The sequence below is a fragment of the Melanerpes formicivorus genome, unplaced genomic scaffold (genome assembly GCF_026170545.1).
Source record: "Melanerpes formicivorus ecotype bairdi unplaced genomic scaffold, bMelFor1.0.p_v2 SCAF_76, whole genome shotgun sequence".
Taxonomy (NCBI): domain Eukaryota; kingdom Metazoa; phylum Chordata; class Aves; order Piciformes; family Picidae; genus Melanerpes; species Melanerpes formicivorus.
In genome coordinates, this window is record NW_027142428.1 from 880,714 (window position 1) to 907,086 (window position 26,373).

Genomic DNA, 26,373 nt, shown 5'->3' on the forward strand with positions numbered 1-26,373 from the left:
GATCAAGGAAAAGCCCTTTCCCAGCATAAAAATAGGGCATGATCGGCAAGAGGTGATACCCACGGGGGCTGCAGGCTTTCCTGGAGGGTGTGCTGATACAAGAGCAGAGGGACAAACTCGGTTTGTCACCCTTGTGACAATGCTGGAGTAGCAGCAGGGAAACAGGGCTTTCGGGGACAGCATTGGCAGGAGGCACAGGTAGGAGGGTCTCCAGCAGACCACGGCCAGGACCCGGGCTGGAACTTGTGTTATTTCCCCCCATGCTGAGAAGCATGTTTGCAACATCCCCTGTGGTTCCCATCGTGTTTTGCACCTCAAACACCACCCGGAGCAGCTCTCTCCAGCGTCAGCACATATTCCTTGTCCGGGTGGCTTTCCACAGCGATATGGCATCGTCAGCACAGGCGGGAATGACTCTCCCACGGCAAGTTTACACCCCTGTAATCCTCCATCTGCCCAGGTGCGGCTGCCGCTCAGGTGGTCTCTGGCTGGGTGATCTGATCGCGATCTGCAGCGCTGCTTGATCGGCCCCTGACGCACCGTCCGCCCCCAGCTTCGCCCCCACGCCGCCATTCCCAGTGCGCTGGCGTTCATTTGTTCCGGACGAGCAACCCTCTCCCCTGCTTTACTGCCCCTGCCCTGTGCCTGCCGGGGGTAATGCGTGGGCTTACAGAATGGAGTTTCATTGGCCGTGACTTGGTCTCCCGTGGCATGTTCCCTGTCGTTGCTGCCTGGCTGGTGGGTCAGGGTGTCACTCTGTGTGCCCTGCCACCTGCCAATAGCTCCGGTGGGACATTGTGTACTGCTTAGCACCCCTAATAACGCTTTACAGGAGTCACCTGAGGGCATTTGTGGTTAAGAGGCATTTAATTGATTGCAAACCCCCGTAGTGGTGGAGGTTTGCATAATGTTGCTCTCGGAGGGAGCTGGCAGCGTTTTTCAAGGGGAGTGGGAATTGATACTCCAGGGGAAGGGGGAAAGTTTGAGGAGATCCAGGTGAAGTTCCCATGGAGGTGAAGTGACCTATGGAATCCCCACAGCAGGAGAGAGGGTCTGGGGCTGCATCTTCTTCTGTTCCGTGCTCTGGGGATGCTGGTCTCACCTTGCAGAGGAGCTTCCGTGTCCCATTCATCCCTTCCCAGCACACCAGCACTGCTGGGTCCCTACAGAGCTGCAGGTTTAAAACTCCACTGGGGCATGCTGGGTTTCTGGATGGGGATCCCCAGTGCTTACAGTTGCAGCTGAGTGCTGGGGAGCTCAGCTGACACCCCAGGGCGTGCCCCCAGTCATACCTCTCCCTGTTTTATAGCCTGTCTTTTCTCTTGGGGAGGTCTTGAACTAAGTGGGGACTTGTGTTTTGCCTTGCCCCAGGCTGACACACAGCTCAGCCACTGATTTTAGTGCCTATGATGTCCTCACAGGCATGGTGGCACCAGCTGGCATTGCCCCATCATCACTACCCATTGCTCAGTGGCCTCCTCCCCTCCATGGGAAGCAGGTCTTGTGGGGTCTGTGGCTGCCATGGGGAACAGGTCCCATGGGAACTACGAGGGAGGCTGCTGTGGGTAGGAGGTCTTGTGAGGTCCATGGGGTGGCTGACATGCCACTGTTACTAGTGCCATGCATTATTCAGGGATCAGTTTTGCCAGCTTGTGGTTCAGGATGCTGCACTGGTCTGTGCCCAGGTCCCTGGGGGTAGTGAGCCTCTGCAGGGTGGCCTCTGGGTAACTATCAACTCATGCCCCAGGTGAACAGGACATCCAGGCAGGGGGAGGGCTGGGCACAAAGGAAACAGTGACAGGGACATTGGAGGAAAGCACCCGAGGCGGGAGGGGACAACGGCTGCAACCTGCCTCCTTTGGCCTATAAATAGGAGGGAGTAGGAGCAGGATTGCACCTGTAGGACTCCAGCTCTGCAGGAGTGGCAGGCAGGGACAGAGAGAGCAGCTGCTTGCTGCTCTGGCTTCCCTTTGAGCTCTCCAGTGCTCTGCCTGCGTGGAGGCCTGGGCCATGGGGACCAGAGGATGGACGCTTTCCACCTTCATGGGATGCTGCATATGGATCCTACACGGTATGTCCAATACTTTTCTGCTAGCACGTGCTGCCCAAGCTCTTGCAGGGCACAGCAGGCACGCTTGGGGGATGCTCTTCCTTCGTGGCTGTGCTGGAAACTCCTCCTATGACTAGCCCTTGCAGTACAGTGCAGCCAAAGAGCTAGAAAAGTGTTTTACAGGACAGGCCTCCGCTTGAGGAGCTGGCTTCAGGTGTGGACCTGTGGGAGAGGTGAGAGCCCAGCCTGGCAGCCTACATACCCCTCCAGCAAGGGATTTGAGAGAAGGCAGCTGGCAGAGCAGGGCTCCAGGGATGCTCCCATCCCTCCCATGTCCCGGGGAAGAGCAAACGCCTGCGCTCTGTGTTGGGGCCCCTCTTGCACAAACTTTCCATGAATGGGAGCTGTTGGGTAGCTGGTGCTTCCTGCTCCACGTGGAAGAATGAAGATAAAATATGGATTTGCTGGGGTGGAGTGTGCCAAACTAACCTGGGGGATTTGACAGATGCGCTTTGTTTTCCCTGAGATGAGGAGGGAAGCAGCTGAGCTCCTCCGGCTAAGGGGGGTTGTGCAAAGAGCTTGTTTCAGTTGGGGAAGATGGTGAGGAAGCAGCCTTGCCAGAAAGGGGAACGGGAGGCTGGAGGAGGATGGACCCCTTGAGGACTGGTCTGGCATAGGAGATGATGTTTATTAATGACTCCAGCACAAGCTATCCACAAGCTAACGATCTGGCGAGGCTGGAGGCACCTCTGCTGCTGGGAAATCTGTCTGCTTGGCAGGGGGAACCTGATGAACCAGAGAACCAGGATGGGAAGCAGACTAATGCTGCCAGTCTGCGGTGAAACCCTGCTGGGTCTTGCCTTCAGGGTGCCCTTCATCTGCCTTAATTGCAGCCACCTAAAGCCAAGTGTCAGCAGATCTGCCTGGCTCTTCCTGGAGCCAGCAATGGTGGCTTGGTCTCCCTAGAGCCTCTCCTAAAAATAAGACTGGGTGAAACATCACCTGTGGGTGCCAGTGGGTGTTGGGAGAAAAGCCTGGGGTGTGGAGTGGTGTTTTCTTCTTTCAGACAACCTCCTGGATGTGAGGCAGGATTTTGGCAGCAGGAGGAGAGAGCCATAAGCAGGGCTTGATCCTGACAGCTCTTGAATACTCCCTCCATGGCCAGGGAATCCCCACTGCCTGCACCCAGCCAGAGGCAAGCAGAACAGGGCAGGAGCTGGCAAGATCCCATCCCAGTAGAGGTTTACGGTACCCACTTTATCTGTGGTGTGTCAGAAACTGTTTTCAGTCAGGAAATGTTTTGCTAAGCCCTGGCTGTCCTGTCTGCCACAGGCCTTTGGGTAAAGTGTATTTAAATGCCTCTTAGACGCTCAAGAGGTGACAAAACACAAGAACCCCCCTAGGCTCTGCAGAAGCTACTGTGCACAGGATTGTCCCTGCAAAGAGGGCTGAGGGCTGTCCTCAGGCAGCAGTACTTCACAGATGCCCCTGGGGCTATGAACTAGGCTTACTGGGCCCCAGCTCTCCCCAGTGCCTATGCAGTACCATCCCCAATTGCAGCAGCTGCCTTTGCCTCCATGCTAGCACCAGCATCTCTCCCTGACCTGTGATGAGTTGTGTCCTTTCTCAGCCATGGCTGCTGGTGCTGGGGACGCAAAAGGTTCTGTGCTGTGCCTAAGGCAGCCCAGGCTGAACTCATTGGCCCTTACATCAGGGCCTTGTAAGTCTGCAGGACAAGGCAGTAGGGTTTAAGAAGGGGTGGGAGCCTCCTGATGCTCAGCAGTAGGAGATGTGCCATGGAGCCACGCGGACTGCTGGCTCCTGCACTCAGTGTAATGCTTTGCTTCTTTGTGCTTCTCTGCAGGGCTTGGGGCTGCTGCTGTCCCTGTCACTACTGAGGGACCATTTGATGAAGGGACAGCTTCTTCTGTCACAGCAGAGAGTGAGTGGCCTGCTGCCCTGGTGATGGGCACTGTGGAGACAATCACTGCAGCAGCAGATGCTGAGACAGCTGAGAGCATCCTTGCTGGGAGCCTGTCAAGCCCATCCCCCTCTCCTGGTGCTGAGCTGAATGCCTTGGTGACAGTGACAAGCAAGCATGGCACCACAGCACCGACTTTGACAAATGTGACCAAGCCTCTTAACACTTCTCAGGATATCGAAAGGGATTCTGCTGCTCCTGCTGCAGCCATGACCACGCCTGCTGTCTCCACACAGCACCTCACTGTTATCCCAGATGCAGACCTTGACATAATAGGGGCCACTCCCAGTTCCCCATTGGGGACCACCCCTTTCTTTGCAGATGTGAAGGAGGATGTCCTCACAGCTGTGACTAGAGAAGGAGCAGAAGATCAAGACCTCACCACCAGCACCATGTCTTTCCCCACCACCCTTCCACTGACACCTGCTTGGGTGGCACAGCCAACTGCTGGCAGCCCTGTGGATGCCGGTGTCACTGTATTGCCAAGCCAAGAGCTGACCACAGCCATAGGAGCAGTTGAGGAAGGTGTAGCTCTGCCAGTGGTTATCCACAGTGATGCCAGTGCCAACTCCTTCAACCCCAGCCCTGGTGCCGGGGGGCTGCTTACAACCCAGCAGGACAGGGTGGTGAGCAGTGCCACGAGCCTCACCCCAGAGCCAACAGGAGAAAGCGGCCTGGCTGCTGAGGAAAGTCCCTTGGCTTCGGTGTCTGAAAATGTGGGAAGTGCAGTAAATGATGAATTCAGCACAGCCAGCTCAACCCACCTGCCTCTGGAGAGCCCAACGGTGTCAGAAACGGTGGGAAACCCAGGGGAGCACTCCCTCCTCCCTGGGCAGGTAGCACTGAGCCCAGCTGCTTCCCTGGTACCGTCCAGCAGTGGTGATGTGAACGGACAGGATGCTCCTGGGGTGTCATCAGAGCCTCCTGCTTCAGCCCTGTCACCTGCAGCCAGCAAAGCACCCACAGCACCCGAGGCAACAGAAGATATGGCCACCTCACTGTTGGCCCCAGAGGCTCCCACTGAAGCACAGAGTGGCACAAGTCCTCTAGTCCCAGTCACTGCACTGCCCAGAGGTGATATGGGGTCTGTGGGTCTGGCCCAACCATCCCTGCAACCTAGCTCATGGCAGATCCCCGCTGGAGAGCAACAACTGCTGCCATCCCCCACAGACACTCCCAGTGCTCCTGAGGCTATATACCCACCCTCAGGGGCTGGGGCCGATATCCTGCCTGCTGTTGATGGCACAGAGACACCAGCAAGCCCTGACCTTGGTGCTGCACCAGGAGCAGCAGTGTCTCCATCTCTTGAGGGGTCACAGCCATGGGCGACAGCAGCTGATGCTTCCCAGGGAGTCATTGTACCTGACACAGACTTGAGTTCACCTTCAGATGCCTCCACCCCATCATCTTTTGTACCTGAGGGACTGGCATGGCCCATTGCCGGGGTCCAGGGTCAGGGGCCCGAGGGTGCAGGGGACACAGCACAGGCAGAAGGTCCAGGAAATGGCAATCTCTATGCAGATACCCAGAGTGACACAAGCCCTTCAGCCACTGGTGCTCAGCAGGATCCTGCTTACACTGGAGAACTTCCAGCTGGAGGAACAGGACCTTTGGTGAATGCTGAACTGTCCCCTCCATCAGCTCCTGGGGATGTAGCAGGAGCAACATCAGGACTGGGACAAGTGTCTCCACCTGGTCTTGCACCTCCCAGTGCTTCTGGGCTGGAGCCTGGTCTCTCAGGTGCTGAAGGGCCAGGGAACCTGCCTGGTGAATCCGTCAGTGCTCCTGGGTCTGCTTATCTACCCTCAGGGGCTGTGTCTGGGCCAGAGACACCAGCAAGCCCTGACCTCGGTGCTGCACCAGGAGCAGCAGTGTCTCCATCGCTCGAGGGGTCACAGCTGTGGGGGACAGCAGCTGATGCTTCCCAGGGAGTCATTGTACGTGACACAGACTTGAGTTCACCTTCAGATGCCTCCACCCCATCATCTTTTGTACCTGAGGGACTGGCATGGCCCATTGCCGGGGTCCAGGGTCAGGGGCCCGAGGGTGCAGGGGACACAGCACAGGCAGAAGGTCCAGGCAATGGCAATCTCTATGCAGATACCCAGAGTGACACAAGCCCTTCAGCCACTGGTGCTCAGCAGGATCCTGCTTACACTGGAGAACTTCCAGCTGGAGGAACAAGACCTTTGGTGAATGCTGAACTGTCCCCTCCATCAGCTCCTGGGGATGTAGCAGGAGCAACATCAGGACTGGGACAAGTGTCTCCACCTGGTCTTGTACCTCCCAGTGCTTCTGGGCTGGAGCCTGGTCTCTCAGGTGCTGAAGGGCCAGGGAACCTGCCTGGTGAGTCTGCCAGTGCTCCTGGGTCTGCTTATCCACCTTCAGGGGCTGTGTCTGGGCCAGAGACACCAGCAAGCCCTGACCTCGGTGCTGCACCAGGAGCAGCAGTGTCTCCATCTCTTGAGGGGTCACAGCCATGGGCGACAGCAGCTGATGCTTCCCAGGGAGTCATTGTACCTGACACAGACTTGAGTTCACCTTCAGATGCCTCCACCCCATCATCTTTTGTACCTGAGGGATTGGCATGGCCCATTGCCGGGGTCCAGGGTCAGGGGCCCGAGGGTGCAGGGGACACAGCACAGGCAGAAGGTCCAGGAAATGGCAATCTCTATGCAGATACCCAGAGTGACACAAGCCCCTCAGCCACTGGTGCTCAGCAGGATCCTGCTAACACTGGAGAACTTCCAGCTGGAGGAACAAGACCTTTGGTGAATGCTGAACTGTCCCTTCCATCAGCTCCTGGGGATGTAGCAGGAGCAACATCAGGACTGGGACAAGTGTCTCCACCTGGTCTTGCACCTCCCAGTGCTCCTGGGCTGGAGCCTGGTCTCTCAGGTGCTGAAGGGCCAGGGAACCTGCCTGGTGAATCCGTCAGTGCTCCTGGGTCTGCTTATCCACCCTCAGGGGCTGTGTCTGGGCCAGAGACACCAGCAAGCCCTGACCTCGGTGCTGCTTCCGGAGCATCTGTACCTCCAACCCCTGGGGGATCGCAGCTATGGGAGACAGCAGCTGATGCTCTCCAAGGAGCAGGTCTCCCTGGAGCTAATGGACCAGGCAGTGGCTCAGCAGCTTATGGATCAGCAGGAGTCCCGTCATCTACCCTTGAGGACCAGCTTGGTGCAAGCTTGGGACTGCCAGCGGCAGAGGGGCATGGAGACAGCACTACAGAGCAGGCACTGGGAGGAGCAGGCAGCGGAATCAGGTTTGAGCCATCCCTGAGCTCCACTGCAGGCAGTGGGATTGCACCTGGGACGGATCAGCTACCTGGTACAGGTTCCTCATCTGGTCCTGCCTCTCCCAGTAGTGTGGTTGCATCACCCTCCCTTCTGAATCCAGACAGTTCCAGTACCCCCACAGGAGTGGGCAGTGCTTCTGGAGCTCTGCAGCCTTCCCTGGGTGCTGGGCCTGGGGTCCCTCCTGCTGCAGGAGAAGGGGCAGGTGAAGTGCGTGGTGATGCAGGGTCCCTGGGACAGTCCCAGGCTACTGCTGGACAGGGAGTGGATGTTTCAGGAGCCCTTGATGGAGAAAGGGGAGTTGTGCTGAAGTCTGGATCTTCTTCCACATCTACGGAGGGGTCTTCAACATCTGGGACAGTTGGTGACACTATTAATGGAGCAAGCATTCCTGGAGCTAGTGGAGCTGGCAGTGGCTTGAGCACAAGCTTGGAGGCTGCTGGCCCTGAGCAGTCCCTTGTGTCAGCCCCTGGCATCCAGAGTGGTGCCAATCTTGGACTTTCTGATGCAAAACCGAGCCAAGACAACGTGGTGGAGCTGCCTGGAGGAGCCTCAGCTGATGGGGGACCTTCCCCTGAGGCCAGCCTGGGAGAAACCGCAGGAGCCGCTATTCAGACCTCATCAGGAACGAATGTGAATGTCCCCCCTCAGGAGAGGCAGCCCCTGGTGCCGGTGGCTCCAGATGGCAGCAGTGTCTCTGACAGCACAGCCTCCTCGCTGCCTACTTCTCTACTTCCTGGGCGTGGGCTGAGCTCAGGGCTCGAATCCAACGGCAACCCCTACTCTTCCCCCAGCATCCAGAGTGGGAGCAGGTCCCTGGTGCCAGGGGCACCGGGTGGGTTGGCAGGAGATGCTGGAGGTGCTCAGACATGGTCTCTTGAAGACGAGGTGGCCTCAGGAATGCCAACACATTCAGGAGACACGTTCCCCTACATCCCCATGTCCCCCAGCACTGCCCCAGTGCTGCCTTCTGCTCCACAGAGAGACACTGCTGCAGCTGGGACATCTGCCAGCCCTGGGCTTCCTGCTCCGCTCTTGGCACGTGAGTCCGTAGCACAGTCCTCTGCAGAGGGAAGGGGAGAGCTGGGGGCTGCTGTGCTGGGGGAACCTGCCCTGCCTCTGGCTCCCCACCAGCCGGGAGGCCCTGGAGTCCCCTCCAGGGATGCTGATAGCCCTGTGCCAGTGGAAGCAAGTGCTGTACTCCCTGGAGCAACAGGGGGACAAGGGGACATGGTTCAGCTCCTTCCCAGCACCACTGGAGCTGGGGCAAGCGTGGAGACTCCCAGTCGCTCTCTGCTGGCAGGGGTCTCAGGGCTCCCTGGCCTTCTTGCCACCAGGATCACTGCTGGCAGCCCAGAATCAAAGACCTCAGGGCCAAGACCTGCTGGTGCCTTGTCACCCACCTCCCTGCAGCCATTCTTGGGCAGAGAGCTGACTACCATCCTGCCAAAGGGAGCCCCTGCTGCAGATGGGTCAAGCCCCACCGCACCCTTCCTAGGCCAGGGGAAGTCCCCAGCCACTGCACGCCCAGCTGTGTCTTGCAGCCCAGCCACTGCCAGCCCAGCCCTGCCAGCCCAGCTCCCCGGGGTCAGGGAAGTGTTCACCAGGCCAGGAGCAGCCACTGTCATCTCCCATGCATCGTCCCCCATGTTTCCAGCTCCACCAAGAGGGCCAGTGGCCGCTCCAACCCCGCTGCCCGGTCCCACAGGTACGTGAAGGTCATGTGGCAGCCTGGGCAGGAGGAGCATATCTGACCTCCTTCCCGATGGATCATCCTGGGTGACCTTCAGTGCCCAGAGACTGAGGGGGCAATCTGGGACCAGGACCCACGGGGGTGATGCATAATGAGGAGCTCCTGCATATGAGCTTGTATTTTTTTTGGCAGGCTGAGCCTCTCCAAATGCATTGTTTTATTTAACAGGCAGAAATAGGGAGCTGGAGATGGTAAACATCTCTAGACAGAGCTGTGGGTGTTGAATTCCCTGCTGTCCTCCTACCACAGTCTTCTACAAAGTTCTTCCCATTCTAAAAACAGTCCTTCACTGTGGTGCCCCAGCCAGGCTGGAGCAGGAGGGGACAGGGACCACAAAGACCATCACAATGGGTTTAGGGCAGCTATGTACATGTAAGGCAGTGAAAGGGGTGGGAGAAAGCTCCTGCAAGGGAGGGTGACATGCAGGATGTCTCAGGTGGCTGTTGGCAGCATCCCCCCCATCCTCCTGCTGCCCAGGCTGTGTGAAAGAATCATTTCAGCTCTTTGAGTTTTCGGCACAGACCAAAGGCTTTGTCGTAAGTGGGCTTGGGGGTTTGGTGTTTTTTGTTTTCCAGCTGCAGCTGTGCCCCTGTATGGGTACGGAGCGAGGGAGAATGATCGAGAGTACGTGGAGAGGAGGGTGGATTTTAATTCTCCCCTTTTCAAGCCTGAGACTGGATTCCCGTTCGGGAAAACCCTGCGCGACTCTCTCTACGTGAGTCTACCTTGGCTTGACTTCCCGCTGGGCACGTGGCTGTGCCCCCAAACCCTGGGGAGGCACTGGGGCCAGGTGCCTGGGATGGGACCTTCGTGGGGGCAAATCAGGGGGATGCTACTGAGGTCTGTTTGCAAAAAGAAGTGACTACGTGGACATTTCAGTGGTGGCCCGTGGTAGGCTTCATCGGGCATTGCTCAAAGTGGGCTTGGAAATGGAAGGGCTGCCAGACTCACATCAGGGTGTCCCACTGGTCCTGCCCTTGCCTGATGGAAGGATCTCTCTGCTCAGTTTACAGACAATGGACAAATCATTTTCCCAGCCTCGGACAACAACATCCTCACAAACCCCAATCCTCCTCCCAATGGCTTCAATGGCCACGAGGAGGTTCCCATGATTGCTGTGTTTTGGGACAATGCTGACTTCTCCAGAGGTGTTGGAACAACGTTTTACCAGGTGAGTGAAACCACCCATGGTTACATGAAACAACTTTTGAAGAATAGAATAGAATAGAATAGAATAGAATAGAATAGAATAGAATAGAATTCACCAGGTTGGAAAAGACCTTTGATATCATTGAGTCCAATCTATCACCCAACGCTATCTAATCAACTAAACCATGGCACCAAGTGCCTCATCCAGGCTCTTCCTAAACATCTCCAGTGATGGTGACTCCACCACCTCCCTGGACAGCCCATTCCAATGGCAAATCACTCTTTCTGTGGAGAACTTCTTCCTAAGACCCAGCCTAAACCTCCCCTGGCACGGCTTGAGACTGTGTCCTCTTGTTCTGGTGCTGGTTGCCTGGGAAAATCATCACCTATTTGTAGATGCCCCTTGAGATGTGATTGATGGAGCCCTTGAGCAGTGTTTCTAGGGTAGATCTAAGAGCCATTGGTTCTATGTGTGTCACCTCTCGAGCCCTTCAAATCTAAATGTCTGAACCTTCAGGCACAACACTGCATGCATGACTCCAGTCTAGACCTGTCTTTGCCCTGCTGGGATCTGAGACAGATGTGGTGTACCCAATCTGCAGGAGTTCCTCACCCTGAACACAGTCAAGCCTCCATTTGTCCGTGATGTGGAAGAGAAGGTTCGGCGCTACCTGAGGTCTTCCTACTCTGCAGCCTGGACCCTGAAGATTACCTGGGAGAAAGCACCTGCCCACGCAGCAAGGACAGACACCCGCAGGGTAAGGGGTGATGGAGCTCAAGGGCTTCTTGAGTTGTCAAAGCAAACACCAAAACCCAGGACCTGTGGGTGATCACCTTGTCTGTGCCTCAAAATAACCAGTTTGGTGGAAAAGGTCACTCTTGGAGACTTTTGCCAAAAAGAACTGGGCTGTGCCCATGTGTTGGTGGGTTTGGGTTTTTTTTCTGGGGGGGAGGCATCTTTAACTGAACTCTCCCTGCTCCAGAAATCTTTCTCTTTAATGTGGTAGGGGTTTATTTTACATCAGAAACACTGTTCTTCAGAAGCATAAAATGGAGTGAATTTGAGGCTTTCCATGGAACAACATCAAAGTGCAATCATCACATTTTCCATGCAAAGTGCAAACCAGCCCAGACTGCTTTTGACTTGCACACTGAGACCTCGGCCCTGACATTCTCCAGGGAGCACTGACCCACGCTCCTAGTTTTAAACCCAACAGTTTTGCTCAGTTTCTTACTTGTCCACAATGCTTCTCCCTAGACGATCACATACCAGGCCGTCCTGACCACTGATGGCTTCAGGTCCTACATCCTGATGCTGTACCAGGATGGAGGCATGCAATGGGATTACACCAAGCTTGCTGCCACCAATGTGCTCATCGGCTACACCAGGTACAGAAGGCTCAGCACCCAGCCCCTGCCTCCTCCATGAACCAGGCTGTGTCCCACCCCCGACTTTGGCTGATTTGGTCCTTCCCCTCCATGAACCATGGATTCCTCTGCAAGGCTGAGGGCAGCCCACACAGCCTAACGTATGGGAGTCTCCAACCCCGTTTTGCCCCATTAGTGGCTGGTTTGTGCTGCAGCACCCTGACCTGACAGGCTGTGCTTGTTGTACGATCCACACATCCCTCTGCGGTCCTGGGCCCACAGGATCCTGGTGCTTTGGGTGGAAGGAGTGGGGAATAGGGGATGTTTAATGAACTTTGTACCAGTCGAGGGAAGGGATTTCCGCTGCCTGTCCGGAGCGGTGGCTTCCTGCCTCCTCGCATTACATCTCGCCCCATGCACGTCTCCAGGGTTCGCTCATTAGCTGCTTGCTGCAGCTGGGTAAGGAAAAGGTGGCTGGGACGGGAAGCGCGGGCAGCACAGGCATGTGTGTGTGCCTGCCTGCACATGATTGCTCCTGGGTTTCTGCTCCATGTTGCCTGTAAAAATACTGTAAAAATGGAAACCGTGGAAGCTGCTCTCAGGGATCTTGAGATGTTTGTGAGTTCAGCCCACGATGCAGCAGGAGCAGCACTTCAAACCAACTGCACCCTGCAGAGAGGGAGCAGGAGGCTAGGGGAGCTGCTACCTTTGCCCTTCTGTCCCTGGAGCTGCAATTTGGGTGTAGTGGGGTCCTGCTGTCTCAGGATGAGGGTGCCTGACAGGCTGAGGCAGGGATAACTCCTTCTGGGCAGAGTGATCTCTGATTTTCCTTCTTTTCCTCTGCACACAGTGGGGATGGCTTTTACCGCAACGATGACCTGAGTAAGAGACCTCCAGCAGTTAAATATCGCCCTGATCAGTTCAGGGGCTACAACACAGGTAGTGTCACAGAGCTGGGTGTGTTCATGCAGACCCTCAGGGACTGGGGAAGGGCTGCATGGGGATGGGGTTGTTCCCAGGGTATGAAATCCAACCTGCCACTGTGGCAAGGCTCTCACTGAGTTCACCAAGGCCAGGCTGTTCCCTCCCTTTGGGTAGCAGCTATGCCCCGAGGCTGAAACATTCTTGATGTCCATAGACACTTCTTACTGCAAAGGCTCTGTTTCAAGGCTCTCTTCCTTGGCAAGAGCCTCTTCCCATGTTTCACTGTTATTAGGTGGCTCTTAAGCATGAGGTCGCTCAGCTGCGGGGGGTCAGTGTGAGCTTAGCTTCCAGCATCAGCATGACTAGATTCTCACCCCAAGCTGAAACTGGCCCTGCAGTTCCCTGGGACAGAGGTGGCAGCTTATGGTTTCTCTCCCTGCTCAGACCTCCGTGGGCTGTGGATTTACAAGCTGGAGAGTCGTGTGGGTGTCAACTACCGGCTGAAGTGCCTGGCATGGACAGGGCGGCAGCAGGAGCCACAGATGTGGAGCCAGGGCCTGCCTGCCTGCCCCTGCTCCCTGCAGCAAGGGCAGCAGGACCCACGCTTCAAGAGCAGCCGCAGAGGCAAGTGGACATGCTGCTTCCCCACCCTCCTCATCCCCAAGCTGTCCCTCCCCACCTCCTCTGCAAGGCTGACTGAGGTCCCCTCTGGCCAGGTGGGCAGAGAACCCCAAAGAAAATGGGGATGGGTGCTGGCCAGGGAGAGCTGTGCCAATGCTCACTGCGCCCCTGTTGCAGGCTGGTGGGGTGCCCGCCTTTCCATGCTACATTCAGCTGCCCCCAACCAGCATGGTGCCAGCGTCCGCTGCCTGTACGACAGCCAGGGTCAGCTCATCGAGGGGCGACAGGAGAGGTACTGGCGGTCCTCCAGGCAGGCCTCCCCTTACCGTGGTAAGTTCAGCTAGCCCTGGCATTCCCCAGCCGAGGCTGGCATCACTGTGGCCTGTAAATAACTTTGATCTCTGTGCCAGCCTTTTTCCTGACATGATGCTGGGCCTTGTAAAGAACGTGGACTTGCCAAAAGCTGAGGCAAGCACCTTGCCTGCCTGGAGCAAGCCCTTCTCCATCTCTTCTTCTCTTCAGCTGCTTACTCTCCCTTTTACCTCCAGACCAGGAGCTGAAGTTGTACGACTGGTGCTGTAACCAGGCGGGCAGTGCTCACCTCTGTGCCCGCTACAGCGAGAAGAGGCCGAAGATTGGCTGTGATGGATACCAGTCACCTGGCAAGGGTGGGTTTGCAGCCTCTGTGTGTGCCTGGGTGATGCCATCTTGTTGTCCAGAGCTGGGAGGGGAAACATCCCAGCTGCTCCATGGTTAAAGCAGCATGAGCCCTGGACAGGGTTTTGGGGTGCCCACATGCAGGTTGTGCTGTGCCCTGGGCTTTGTGGTGGTGCCAGGGGCATCTCTATAACTAGCACCATAGTCTGAGTAGGACAGCACTGGGAGTGGCTGAGGACTGCAGCTAATGTGGTTAGTGATGTAAGCTGATGTGGGGCTTTCTTACAACCCCCAGCAGGTTCCTCAGAGGAAGCAGAGAGTGACTCGGAGGAGCGAAGAGGTGAGTGTGGCTGGGGAGTCTCCTCTCCACCAGCACTTCCCTCTGTCCCTGTCCCTCTGCATGGAAACTCCCCTGGGGCTCCCAGATTGCCCCAGAGAGGAGGTGGCCAGGCAATTCTCATTTCTTCATTGCAGATGAAGAGGACAAGTAACTGGGAGGTTACCCTCCTGCAGCATAGTCTGCATCATGGCTACTCCTTGAGTCTTCTGCTCCTGCTCATCCTTCGTGTCCCCTGCACACACAGCTCAGTCAGCCAGTGCCTGCAGTTGCCTTCACAGACACAAGCTCATGCCTCTAACCCAGACTTGTCCCAAGGAGACAGTTGCTTTAGTTGCCCTTCCCCATCTGCAGCTGAGCAGGTGCCTGTGGGCAACTCCTTGCTGCTGGGTACCCCACCATGTCCCTCACTCCTGTCCTCCCTGCATCCTACTGTGCCTCCTGGTGAAACTCCCTAGTATGCAGGTTTTCACACCTTGTGTGGGTCAGCTGTGGCTGAGCCTCTGAGTGCTGTGGTGCACCAGGCTCACTCTGTTAGCCCATCCTGTCTTGTCCCCCCACTTCTGTCCCCAAGTCATCCCTCCCTGGGTGGTTGCCAGACCATGCACCCAGGAGAAGGGGGGATTCTCTGGATCAAGCCAGAGGCTGCTTGATGCCTCTGCTGGGTGTGTGAGGGCAAAAGTCAACCCTGTGATCAGAAACAGTAGAAGAAAAATCTTTTTTGTTGGTGGTGTTGTCACAAGAGAGCACCTGCCTTTCTTAAAGAAAATCTTTGTCACATCCTGTGTGTTCAATAAAGCCTCTGAGGGGTCTGAGCATCACTGATCTCTGACAGCCATATCTTCTGAACCAGGCCGGGAGGTGCTGGACACTGGCATTGCAGGATGCTTCTGTCCTCCAAGCTGGTGCTGGGCATGTGAGTATCTAGGCTGCAGCTGAGCCAGGCTCTGGGGCAGTGAGGCTGGAGTTGAGGTCTGACACATCCTCCTCGCACATCTTCTTCCCTCAGCATCAGCAAAGGGTGGTGGGATGGTTGTGGGGAGTACAGACCTGGCTGATGTAATCTGAGCTACTGCACGTGGTGCCTGGGGAGAGCACGTGTAGCTTTGGGGGGGGGGGGGGAATGAGGAGATCAAGCAACAAAAAGAACCTACATCCATCTTTTCTTTGGCCCTGGAGATAGGACCAGCAGAAAGCAGGGGCTTGGAGAATTTGGTGACAGGGAAGCAGGGCTGTGCATGAGGACCATGGAGTACAGACACCTTTCTCAGCAGCATGCCATAGTTTTTAGTTTATTCTATTTTGTTCCTAACAGATTATAATAGCTGCATTGCCCCCCCTGGGTCTGCTACCAGCAGCTCTGCAGGGTCCTCTGCCATTGCTCTAGGGCATACCCTGGTGCAAGCATGCTCAAGGACTATCCCAGGTGATGCTGCACGTTCTCAGGGGAAGGTGAATTCCTCTTGCTTTGGCTGTTCAACACAAGCCCCCACTTTTTCAATCAAAAAAAGCCCTCCCATAAAGACCAGACCCCTAAAGGCAGCTACCACTCCCTGCCTCCATGTAGGCACCATTGCTGAAGACCCTGAAAGTGGGCAGTGGGGCAGGCAGCAGCAGCTGCTCTTCCATGAGCTCAGAGGTGCTGGAGCATGACCAATATCAGGCTAGGGCTGCTGGTGGGGCCAGCTTGTAGATCTGATGTGGGGTCTCTGGACCCTTATCTGTAAAGGAGGGACAGGACATGCTGTAATGTGGGGGCTGCAGGGACTCTGCCCTTTGCTACAAGCCCAGACAGCTGCACAGACTCCAGTGCCATCCATAGCATCCCTGCTGCATTTTTGAGGCACAGCCCCAGCACATCAGTCCCCAGCCCACAGCTCCCCACTCCAACACCCCCATGTGGGCAACAATCCTCAGGCAGACCTGGACTGAGGGGTCGATGGCCTGCAGCCGTGGTTCCCAGTGCCTCTCTGGGAAGTAGGAGTGGATAGGCTCTTCTTGCTCTCCTGCCATTGTCAGAGCTGGAAGGGGGAAGATGAGCAGAACTTGAAGATGTCTGGGGTGAAGCAGAAGTGGGTTTGGGGGGAATTGCAGGGATGTACTCACAGGAGAAGGGACGTGTCCTCCAGAAGGTCTCCTTGGCCCTGGGAAGGAGGGAGTAGAGAGGGAATGACATGTTACAGGGTGCTGGGAGAGCTGCTGCCAGGTCCTGGCATCCAGGTTGGATGGCAGAGGGGAGCAGTGGCTGTGTGAGTGAGAAAGGGCTGAGGAGTGGAAAGCCCAGCCGTGCACACACAATTTCTTGCCTTGCCACAAGTGCCAATGAACACCCAGAAAGCCCTGGCTCTAGTGCTGTCAGAGAGCCATCAGCACAGACAAGACAGCTCTGAGCAGTCCTGGGGTGCTTGGGGCACTAAGCTTCCTCCAAGCATGGATGCCACACTGGGACTAAAGGCTGGGGAAGAGGGAAGGAAATACTGGTACTCCTAGTCCAGCCTTGCACCTAGTCAGCCACCTGCTAACTCCCTGCTCTGCAGGAGAGCAAAGTCCAATCCTGCAGTCACCTCTTTCTTGCTCCAAACTAACATGAATTGCAGTGGAAACAATTTGTGCAGTATTCAAATTAAAATCAAATAGGCAGCCTGTCTGTAACCAAGCACTGGGTGAGATGAGGAAGAAATGCAAATATTTCCTGACACGGGGGGAAAGGGGAAGGTCATGTTTGACACACTGAGGTTATCGCACCCATGGAACAGCAGATGACAGAACAGAGTTGCGAGATGCTAAATACCACTCAGCTCAGCCCCTTCCCCAGGGCAGACTCCTCCTGCCTGCAACAGTTGAGTCTTATTAGTGGTGGATCTTCCGGAGATGGATTTCCCACCACAGTTTTCCTTCCTGACACCCAACTTCCTGCGGGGTCTGGCCCGTGGCTCACCTCCAGTACTGACAGCGGTGCCGGCGGCAGAGGCGCAAGGCCAGGCAGGCGATGGCGAGCAGGAGGCAGAGCAGAGCCAGGGCTCCCAGCAAGATGCCAAGGAAGGCACCGAGGCTGATGGCCAGCCTCTCACATCGTCTGCCAGTCGGGGAGAAGACGGAGAAGGGCAGGCAGCTGCAGAAGGAGAGGGAGGAGTGGTGATGTGGGGAGAAGCAGCCATACGGGATGGCCTCGTCCAGCCCCAGTGCCATTGTTACCTGCACATGGGCCCCTCAGGCAGGTGCTGGCACCGGCCACCATGCTGGCAGTAGCCTGTCTTGCAAGGAGAGATGCAGATGAAGCCAACAGTCCTCACGTAGTGGAGCTGGTAGCCCTTGTAACCATACAGGTCACAGTGGAAATAGCGTCTCAGCTCAGTCACTGTCACTGGGGAGGGAAGACACAGGTGTGGCCCCATGCCAGCAGCATCCCTTGATGCTTTCCCAGGGCTCCTGAGCTGGATCCATGACTGGAGTAGGGGCTGCTGCACACCCACCTCTCCCATAGTTTTACCCAAACTTTAGGGTGAATAAGATGATGGGGACAATGGGGACAGCAGGGTGCTCTTCCTGGGCTTCCCAGCTCTGCACTGGGAGCAACTCACGCTTCACTAGGTCGGTGATGTTGTCTAGGTACAGGTGCTGGAACAGGAGGCGTGCACCTGCCTCCCTCTGCCTCCGCTGCCCATTGAAGGCTCTGGTGATAGCCACTGGCAGCTCCTCGTTCAGGAACTGGATGACAGTGCCACGGCTGTCATAGGCGAACTCAGACACCACCATGAAAGTGAAGCTGTCCCTCTCTGTCCTGTGGAGAAAAGACAGGGCTGCTGACAGAGCCACTGCTGCATCACCTTGTGACTGAGTCTCAGTGTGACTCAGTTTCCTCATTTAGGAAGTGGTAAAGAAGAAATGAAGCAGGAGAGAGAAGATGTCATGGAGCTTATGTCTCCAAGGGTTTATCAGCACCACAGCTGGAGAAACAGCCTCTGGGGTGGGGAAAATACCCTTTGCTTCCCAAGCCCTGTGGCACCATACTCAGCCCTGCCCTGCCAGCTCCCTGGGCTAGGCATGGGGCTGTTCCACAGCTGACTCACGTCTTGGTGACATTGGTGTTGTTCTGGAAAGCTTTTACTGCCAGGGAGTCCAGGATGGCTGAGACCTGTGATGGGGAGAGTAGTAGAGTGTTAGGGGAGAGCAAGACAGTACCAGCACAGGGAGAGGTTGAAGAGAAACAAAGGCACCATGGCCAAGCCCCAAGGGTTGCTCTGGCCTTTTGTTCATGTACTGGGGACCTGGGATACAGCCACATCCAGCATCACACAGCTGGCACTGCCTCCCTCCGGCCATGTAGATCTGCTGGATGCCTGGGGATCCCATGGGAAGGGGGGGCATGGACACAAGGGCACCCTAAGCTGCCGTGCTGCCTCGTGTGCACCTCTCCCTGAGCCCATCCCCTCTAGCAGTACATACAGTGCTGTCGACTTCCTCAGCTGTGGCATTTTGCAGAGTCCTGACCTGCAGCTGGATGCTTCTCAGTGGGAGATCTGCAGGGCAGGGGAATTCCATAGCAGTGCCTCTGGCATCCCACAACCAGGGCAAGCAAGGCTGGGATTCCCCCACACTGGGCACAAGCACCCACCTGAGCTGGGCAGCGGCCGAAAATCTCCCCCTGCCACCAGGCAGCGCTGGTCGGTGAAAGCCGGAGGGCAGACGCAGGCAGGGGTGCAGGTGACGGGGTGCAGGAGGCAGCGTCCCCCATTGCCACAGTAGCCATCAGGGCAGGAGTGGGAGCCACAGGCTGAGCCACAGCCTGGTCCTTTGCCTGTGGGAAAAGGAACCCAGGTCAGGTGGATGAGCTTGGCTGCAGGAGCAGAGCCCCAGCACACTGCTCCATCCTCAGCCTCACTATAAGGCCTTTCTTCCAAGTTTTTGGTGTTGATTTTTTTTTGTACATTATGACTTATGTAAGTTCAGATCCTCATGGCAAAGTTCTGCCTTCCCTTATCCTGTCTGGAGCCTTTTGCCCTTGTGAAATCCCAGACTGCTGTATTAGAGCAGGAGCAAAACTCATCACCCCAACCCCACCCCAGCCATCTGACAACAGGGTTTGATTTTAGTCTCCCTCAGCCTCTGCATGTGCCTTTGAACTTTGGGAGGAGATTGTTTTATTTCTCAAAGGAAAAAAAAAAAGTCACACAGGAAGTTTCCCTTCCCAGCAGATTAGTGAGATCTGCAGCCTGGGAGCATGAGTGGCAGCTGGGGTCTGGTCTCTTCTCTTAAGGACAGCAAGGGTTTGGGTGCAGAGCTCAGCCAGCTCCTTCTCCTATTCTCTCCACCTAGTTTGAGTCCCACAGGAGCCCTCTTCTATTGAGGTCCGGGGGGTGATGGGGACAAGGGCCGTGTCTGCAGGGTGCCCATACTCACCCTCCTGGTCAGCTGGGCAGGTGCAGGTGTAGCTGCCCACCGTGTTGGTGCAGGTGGCATTCCCTGGGCATGATGTCCCCTGTGCGCACTCATCGATATCTGCCAAGGCAATGCAGCATGGCACCAGGAGAAATATCTCAGCCAGGGTCCCATGGGTGCCCTGGGTTCCCTGGGAGCCCTCATCACCTGAGCAGTGCCGCCCGTCACCAGTCAGGCCAGGCGGGCAGGGGCCACAGCCAGCATACGAACTGCAGCTCACGCCAGGGAAGCATCCCTGGGTGCAGGGGTCCAGAGGGTCCTGGCAGAAGGGACCTGAGTAGCCATCCTCACACCTGCAGGCTGCCAGCTAGAAAGGGGATGATGACACTGGTTTAGGGGACTTGGGGAAGGCAAGTGGACAGAGAGGACAGCTAGAGCAGTAGGCATGGGGACAGGCACTGTGTGGCACTGGAGAAGCTTCCCAGCACACTACCTGCAGGGAGGACTGCCCAAGGGTGACAGTGTTGCTGTAGTCACACTCCTGGCTCCTGCTGCAGCTGCAAAGGGTGAAGCGGAGCTGGAGGAGGGCAGAGAGGTTGTTGGACCCAACAGCCTCCAGCCTGATGGTGAGTGGGGCTGTCCCATGGGGCTCCCACGTCAGGATGCCACTCTCTGCCAAGGGGAGAGGTGGGAGTTAAAGGACGTGGCAGAGGAAAGGAGCTCAGCCCATCCCAGCTGCCCCATATCTGCTTCCTTACCTGATATGTTGAGGTCTGATGAGAGGTGGGGGACAAAGTGTGCACCCACCCCTGTGGCATGGTATTGCCTCCTGACCCTTTCTGTCCTGAAGGCTGTGATTGATGCATCACCAGTGATGATGGGTGGGAAGGCATCTGAGGAAAGAGCAGCCCAGCACACAGCTTGTTGTTTGCTATGTGGCCTTGGCATCCCCTGACTCTGAGTCCCTCCTAGTGAGGCTGGGACCCCAGGCAAGCATTGCCATGACTGCCCACCAACCAGGCCATGTTGCACAGCATGGTGGCACCTCCTAGGCTTGGAGACCAGCTAGCTGGGCAATGCAACACAGAGACCCTGATGAGTTCCCTCCTGCCTCACATGGAGCAAGAAAGCCCTGAGAGAGAGCAGGGCACTGCCCAGTTAACCAAGCCACACTCTGTCAGAGTTGAGCATCAGCTCCACTTACTAAGTGTTGTCTTCTTCTGCTGGAAGTCAGCTGTAAGTCTCTGGGTGGCCAGTCCCAGGGCCACATCCCCTGTGCTCAGTGAATCATAGATGCATTCCTTGTTGCCACGGCACTGCGAGGCTGCCAGCTGGTATTGGCTTTCATTCTCCTGCCGCAGCCGAGACAAGAAGATGGGCGTGAAGTTCATTGCCAGAGAGTCCAGAGGCTGAGTAAACAGGCTGTGCTCTCCCACAGCCCCTGCAAGAGAACACACCATGCATACACCCTTGAGTTTCTTGCTCCATGGAGCAGTGAGGAGACCAAAGGACTTCCCTGGCATCACTTCTTTCAATCAAGTGTCTAAATATCTCCATCCAAAGTGTGGCCAGAAAGTGCAGGAGCAGATGGATTGTCAAGGTGAATCCTGAGCCTGGACTTACAGGTCATCCCATAGCTGTAGATCTCCTCCTCACTGCTGTTCACAGGGATGCTCGTACCATTTGGCATCTGAAAGTCGTCTGTGGGGTCATGGTCCCACACACCTGGTGGAAAAATACCAGAGGACTGGAGTTCCCCATGCTGGGGTTGACTTCCTCTCTGGAGCCAGCTGGTGGTTAGTTCGGATCAAGGGGTCCCTGCCCTCATAAGCTTGTTCCCTCAGCATTTTCCAGCCTGCTTTAGGGTGAGAAGGGGACTTTGTGCCCTGGCTCTGCAGCAGTGCCAGAAGTTCTCACCTAGGAGGCCCTTGGTGCTGTTGCGGTACTGACTGGGCAGGCTGCAGACCACGCTGAGGATCCCAAAGTTTGCCGAGATGGAGACAGCAATGGCCCCATCAAAGACAGCCATGGAGGAGGAGGAGGAGTTGACCAGCAGGATGCCAGGGCTATAGTACACCTCAGCATCCATATCTGCAAAAGAAGGAGAACATAGTGGGAGAGCTGATGAAAGGCTGGGGTGTAAAATGATGCCCCTGAATTTGGGGAGGAGAGCATTCCTCATCCACCTCCATCGAATCAGAGACAGGGTGCAGGTGGGAGACATTTGAGGGAGCTCAGAATGTTGTACTCCTGCTAGGTAGGACTGATCCCTGTGGGGTGGGGATACCCCTCATGTTCCAAAATATGTTTAACACTTAGCAGCATGTCCTGCTCACCTTGGGAATAGGAAAACTGGATGGTTTTGTTGTTCAGGAAGACTTGGATGTCATCCTGGCTCCCCAAGGTCCACTCAACCTGCAAATCATGGTGGATGTTGCAGTCAGCCCCTCTGCTCATTCCTTCCTGCTGTCCCCCTGTTCTGGGGACACTGGAGCTAAACCACATCCTCCTCCAGCCCCAGCAGATAGGTCCAGCCTCAAGGATCACGTTGGTGTGGCCTTCACCCAAGCAATAAAGCAGTTTTGACAGTTATACAGAAGAGAACAACAAGCTGTCCCCCCATCACTGCTGGCATGTGGCATGCAGAAGCTCTGCTGCTCAGCAGACCATGGCAATGTGGAAAGCTGTGCTAGTCAGAGCTCCAGGATCTGACTCCCTCCTCATGCTGAAACAGGTGTGGGGATCAGATCTACATGTGCTAGTGTGTCTGGAGGAGGCTGGTGGTTAGGGTGAAGAGTGTGCAATGAAGAGGATGGAGCAGACTGTGTTCCTGCAAGAGCCCTAGGTCCTTACAATAGATGTTAGAGCTGTGTCTTGTTAGTGTTAGCCCAACCCACTGCTATTGGCACTATGCTAGGGTTGTGGGAGGTGGCAGGAAGAGGAAAAAGGGTGCTCCTTGTTGCTTTTGTAGGTGATGCTCAACCTACCATAGTGATCTCTCACATTAGAAGCTCAGACTGAAGCCCAGGTTTTACTCCTACTCACTGTGGAGGTGGTGGAGGAGATGTACTGGGCAGCAAAGGCCACAAAGTTGGTGGCCTGAGCCATGCCAGTTTGGGCTGTGCGCCCATGCAGCACAAAGCTGCTCTGGGCATCACTGGCCAGCAGCAGGACAAAGTCCCCAAGACCGTTGAAAGTGTAGGTGAGTCCATCCAGGGTCACGATGTGGGGATCCCCAAAGGCACCAGCTGGGTCCAAAGAAGACAGAGCCATTTTGGCAGGAGGAAGAAAAGGAAATGCTGGTGTCACTGCACAGAGGAGAGCAGCCCCTGGTGCTATGCTGGGCTCAGCAGCCCCCACCAGGATGCTGCAAAGTATGATTGATGCATGGGGTTCATGCATGGTTGTGCCACCTATTCAATACCCTGGCACAGAGGAGGTGCAGCCCTGGGGACTCACTGGAAGCGGGTGGCACATATCCCTCGCAGCCAACCCTTGGTCTCTTCTCAGCAAACCTGGTGCAGAACAGAGGCTTGCTCACACGTTGGCAGCACCAGCTGAAGGCCTCCAGTTCCCTGTCTGCAGAGCAAACAGCCAGATGCTGGGGGTGTCACGGTGCCTGCAAGATCGCTTAGTGCCAGCGAGGCAGCTTAATGAGTGCTTAGTGAGGCAGCACTGGTACTCACTTACCGGTGGTGGGGTGGATGGGGAGGGTCCATGCTCTCTCCTGCCAGCCTTCGAGCAAGCTCCCATCCTGGTACAGACATCGCACCCCGGCTCCAGCAGGGCTGGGGGACGTGGTACGTAGCATTCTCACGGAGGTGTCTTTCAGGCCTGAAATGGGGAGCAGGGAGGTCACAGCTGCCCTCAGAGCACAAGGGGAACCCTGCCACCCCCTCATTCTATGAGTGGCCCTGGGGGATCAGGCTTGGCACCTCTGCTTCGGCGGTAGCGGGGGTCCAGCTCTGCCTGGGGCTGGGAGCAGGGGCACGGTGGCAGCTGGCCGTTCCAGGTGCCTGCCTCTGGCTCTGTGTCCAGCCATGCCAGGCACCGCAGCCGGTAGTTCACTCGGGAGCGCCGGTCTAGCCGATATATCCACAGCCCGCGCAGCCCTGGGGGACGACAGGAGAACAGCACAGCTCGGCAAAGGGCTCACCTTGTGCTGAGGAGCATCCCCTGGGACAGCCGTCCCCGGCCACTGACCCCACACGAGGTCTCCAGGCTCCCTCTAGAGCCAGCGTGGCCGTGTCAAACCAGGGCAGAACGTGGCACACCCGTGCTCTGCTCTCAGTGGCCAGCCTTTGCCCAGTGGCTTCACTGCCCAGGACATGTGCAGGAGACATGCTCCAGACACAGAGCACAAGGGCCCCTCTATCCACACCTCCCCAGGAGCTATAGCCCGGTGCCTTACCAATGCCAGCACTGCTGTGCTGGTCAGGCCGGTACTTGTCAGCTGGTGGCCTGTGAATCAGCTCGTTGTTTTGGGCATAGCCATCACCGCTGTGTGGAGAGAGATTGGAGGTCACCCTCCCAGCACAACCCTCCTCTGCTCCCCATACAGCAGCTTGGGGGAAATTCCTGTGGTTTGCAGAAGAAATGGGACAGGGCTGCTCCAGGAATGTGAGCTGGCATCTCCTGAGGATAATGTCTCTGCCAGTCCCAACATGGTGCTGAGAGAAATCCCTGCTGTCCCAAAAAGCAGCCACACATGTGCCCAGCACCTGGAGAAGCCAATCAGCACGTTGCCCGCAGCCAGCTTGGTGTAGTCCCACTGCATCCCACCGTCCTGGTAGAGCAACAGGGCGAAGGAATGGCTCCCATCAGTGGTGAGGATTGCCTGGTAGGTATTTGTCTGGAGAAACACAAGGTGCCCCCTTAGCACCCTCACAGAGCTTCCCGTGCTCTCCCTGCAGCACAGACTGAGGCAGAGAGACCCAAAATGCTGACATGAAGCCACGGAAGAACTGCAGCTCAGGCCTACCCCAGCCGGAGTCCTCCACTGCTCACCTGAGTGTCATCCCACCGGGATGGGTATGCTGGAGCCTTTTCCCAAGTCACTTTCAAGGTCCATTTTGCTTCGTAGGGGGTTTTCAGGTATTTTTCAATCTGTCCTTCCACATCATGGACAAAGGGGTCTTGGGTAGAGCTGAGGGTGGAGTATTCCTGCCAGTTGGCAAGAGAGAGGGTTAAACAGGTGAGCTGGGAACTGGGCTCCCCCAGGAGAACATCTTTGGTGGTCCTGACCTGGTACCAGGTGGTGCCAACCCCTTGGGAGAAATCTGCGTCATCCCAAAAAGCAGCCACCATCGGCAAAGCCTCTCGGCCACTGAAGCCCTGGGGGGGTGGGTTGGGGTTGGAGGGAACGTAGTTCTCCGTGGGTGGGAAAACGATCTGTCCGTTATCTGTGAACTAATCAAAATGGCTCATTGTTTGCTGATATCCTAGGCAGCTCCTGGGGTGTTGTTTAGCCTCTGTGGATGAGCACAAAGCAGCCATTTCAAAGTGAAAAGAAAAACCAACGACCACAAACCAATATTCAGATTAGATTTGGTCTCTGCTCCGTTTCTGTGTTGGGTTTTTCCTTACCAAAGAAGCTGCACATCCCTCAGTGCTCAGCGAGGGGGCAACTCACATAAAGAATGTCCCGCAGCGACTTCCCGAAGGGGAACCCAATCTCCGGCTTGAGCAGGGGGCAGTTAAAATCCACCATCCTCTGGACACACTCCTGGTCTCCTTCCTCTGTGCCGAAGGGGTAGAGCGAGGCTGCCGGCACTGACAGAAGCGGAAGATAAATTGGAAAGATGAAAAACTCTTCACATCTGCTCTGTCCTGCCCCTGTGACCGGCACAAACCCACCTGCATGCTGCCAGGGTGCCGGGCTGGTGCTCTGATGGTTTGTAACCCCATTTTTAACCCACTTTTTAACTTCAGATAGGATGCTCTCAGGTGTCCTATTTCACCTTTCCCCATGAACGTGGTAACCCAACATGCAGTGCAGATGAGGCAGCCTGAGCTGGGCCATACCCTCAGCCAACACAGTGCTGGGTTCTCTGGCTGCTCTTTGCTTTGGAAACAAGAAAATCTACTTACTGAGAAGCCCACGAGTGGGTGGGGGCTCAGGGACAGGATTTCTGTGGCCAGCAGTGGTGTAGGCAGATGTGCTTGGTGCTGTGGCCTGTCCTCTTTGTGTCTCAAAAGTAGGAGTCAGGGTGGTGGCAGGGCTGGCATTCATTGGTAGTTTCCTTGGTGTCATGGTGCCTGTGGCCAGATCTTCCACCTCCTTAGCTGGACTAGTTGGGGCTGTGGGTGCAGCAGCTGCAATGTTGCCTGCAGTGGAAGCTGTGGTGCTGCCTGCAGTGGAAGCTGTGGTGCTGCCTGTAGTGGCAGCCATAGTGATGGCTGCAGTGCTGGCTGTGGTGACAGCCATGGTGCTTCCTGCAGTGCTGGCTCTGGTGCTGCCTGTGGTGACAGCCATGGTGCTTCCTGCAGTGCTGGCTGTAGTGGCAGCCATAGTGATGGCTGCAGTGCTGCCTGTGGTGACAGCCATGGTGCTTCCTGCAGTGCTGGCTGTAGTGGCAGCCATAGTGATGGCTGCAGTGCTGGCTGTGGTGACAGCCATGGTGCTTCCTGCAGTGCTGGCTCTGGTGCTGGCTGTGGTGCTGCCTGTGGTGGTTCCTGCAGTGCTGGCTGTGGTGACAGCCATGGTGCTGGCTGCGGTGCTGCCTGCAGTGATAGCCATGGTGCTCCCTGCAGTGCCAGCCACAGTGCTGGCTGCGGTGCTCCCTGCAGTGCCAGCCACAGTGCTGGCTGCGGTGCTGCCTGCAGTGCCAGCCATAGTGCTGCCTGCGGTGCTGCCTG

The 26,373-nt window shown here is 56.4% G+C and overlaps 2 protein-coding genes across 4 annotated transcripts; one reads left to right on the forward strand and one right to left on the reverse strand.

Moving 5' to 3' along the window:
* Nucleotides 1-1,886: 1,886 nt before the first annotated feature.
* Nucleotides 1,887-14,957, forward strand: LOC137454146 (mucin-4-like). Of its 3 annotated transcripts, none has more exons than XM_068164075.1 (12): nt 1,887-2,071; nt 3,915-8,369; nt 9,656-9,795; nt 10,087-10,251; nt 10,832-10,987; nt 11,488-11,618; nt 12,448-12,536; nt 12,966-13,145; nt 13,320-13,472; nt 13,691-13,810; nt 14,095-14,139; nt 14,274-14,957. In XM_068164075.1, exons 1-12 carry the CDS (start codon nt 2,011-2,013, stop codon nt 14,288-14,290), a joined length of 5,712 nt encoding a protein of 1,903 aa, XP_068020176.1. In that variant the 5' UTR covers nt 1,887-2,010; the 3' UTR covers nt 14,291-14,957. The 3 variants fall into 3 exon arrangements, with proteins under 3 accessions (XP_068020176.1, XP_068020177.1, XP_068020178.1); XM_068164076.1 differs by having other exon boundaries at nt 14,098-14,139; XM_068164077.1 differs by lacking the exons at nt 1,887-2,071; nt 3,915-8,369 and adding an exon at nt 8,395-9,035.
* Nucleotides 14,958-15,262: 305 nt separating this feature from the next.
* Nucleotides 15,263-25,900, reverse strand: MUC4 (mucin 4, cell surface associated). The gene is made up of 27 exons (XM_068163941.1): nt 25,606-25,900; nt 25,148-25,287; nt 24,760-24,924; nt 24,523-24,678; nt 24,237-24,367; nt 23,927-24,015; nt 23,451-23,627; nt 23,206-23,349; nt 22,975-23,094; nt 22,561-22,763; nt 21,852-21,930; nt 21,433-21,606; nt 21,139-21,240; nt 20,720-20,956; nt 20,274-20,408; nt 20,009-20,187; nt 19,723-19,882; nt 19,537-19,635; nt 18,752-18,934; nt 18,583-18,656; nt 18,207-18,271; nt 17,718-17,917; nt 17,332-17,500; nt 17,075-17,248; nt 16,243-16,280; nt 16,060-16,157; nt 15,263-15,857 (listed from the first exon to the last, which is right to left on the reverse strand). Exons 1-27 carry the CDS (start codon nt 25,766-25,768, stop codon nt 15,801-15,803), a joined length of 3,711 nt encoding a protein of 1,236 aa, XP_068020042.1. The 5' UTR covers nt 25,769-25,900; the 3' UTR covers nt 15,263-15,800.
* Nucleotides 25,901-26,373: the final 473 nt, after the last annotated feature.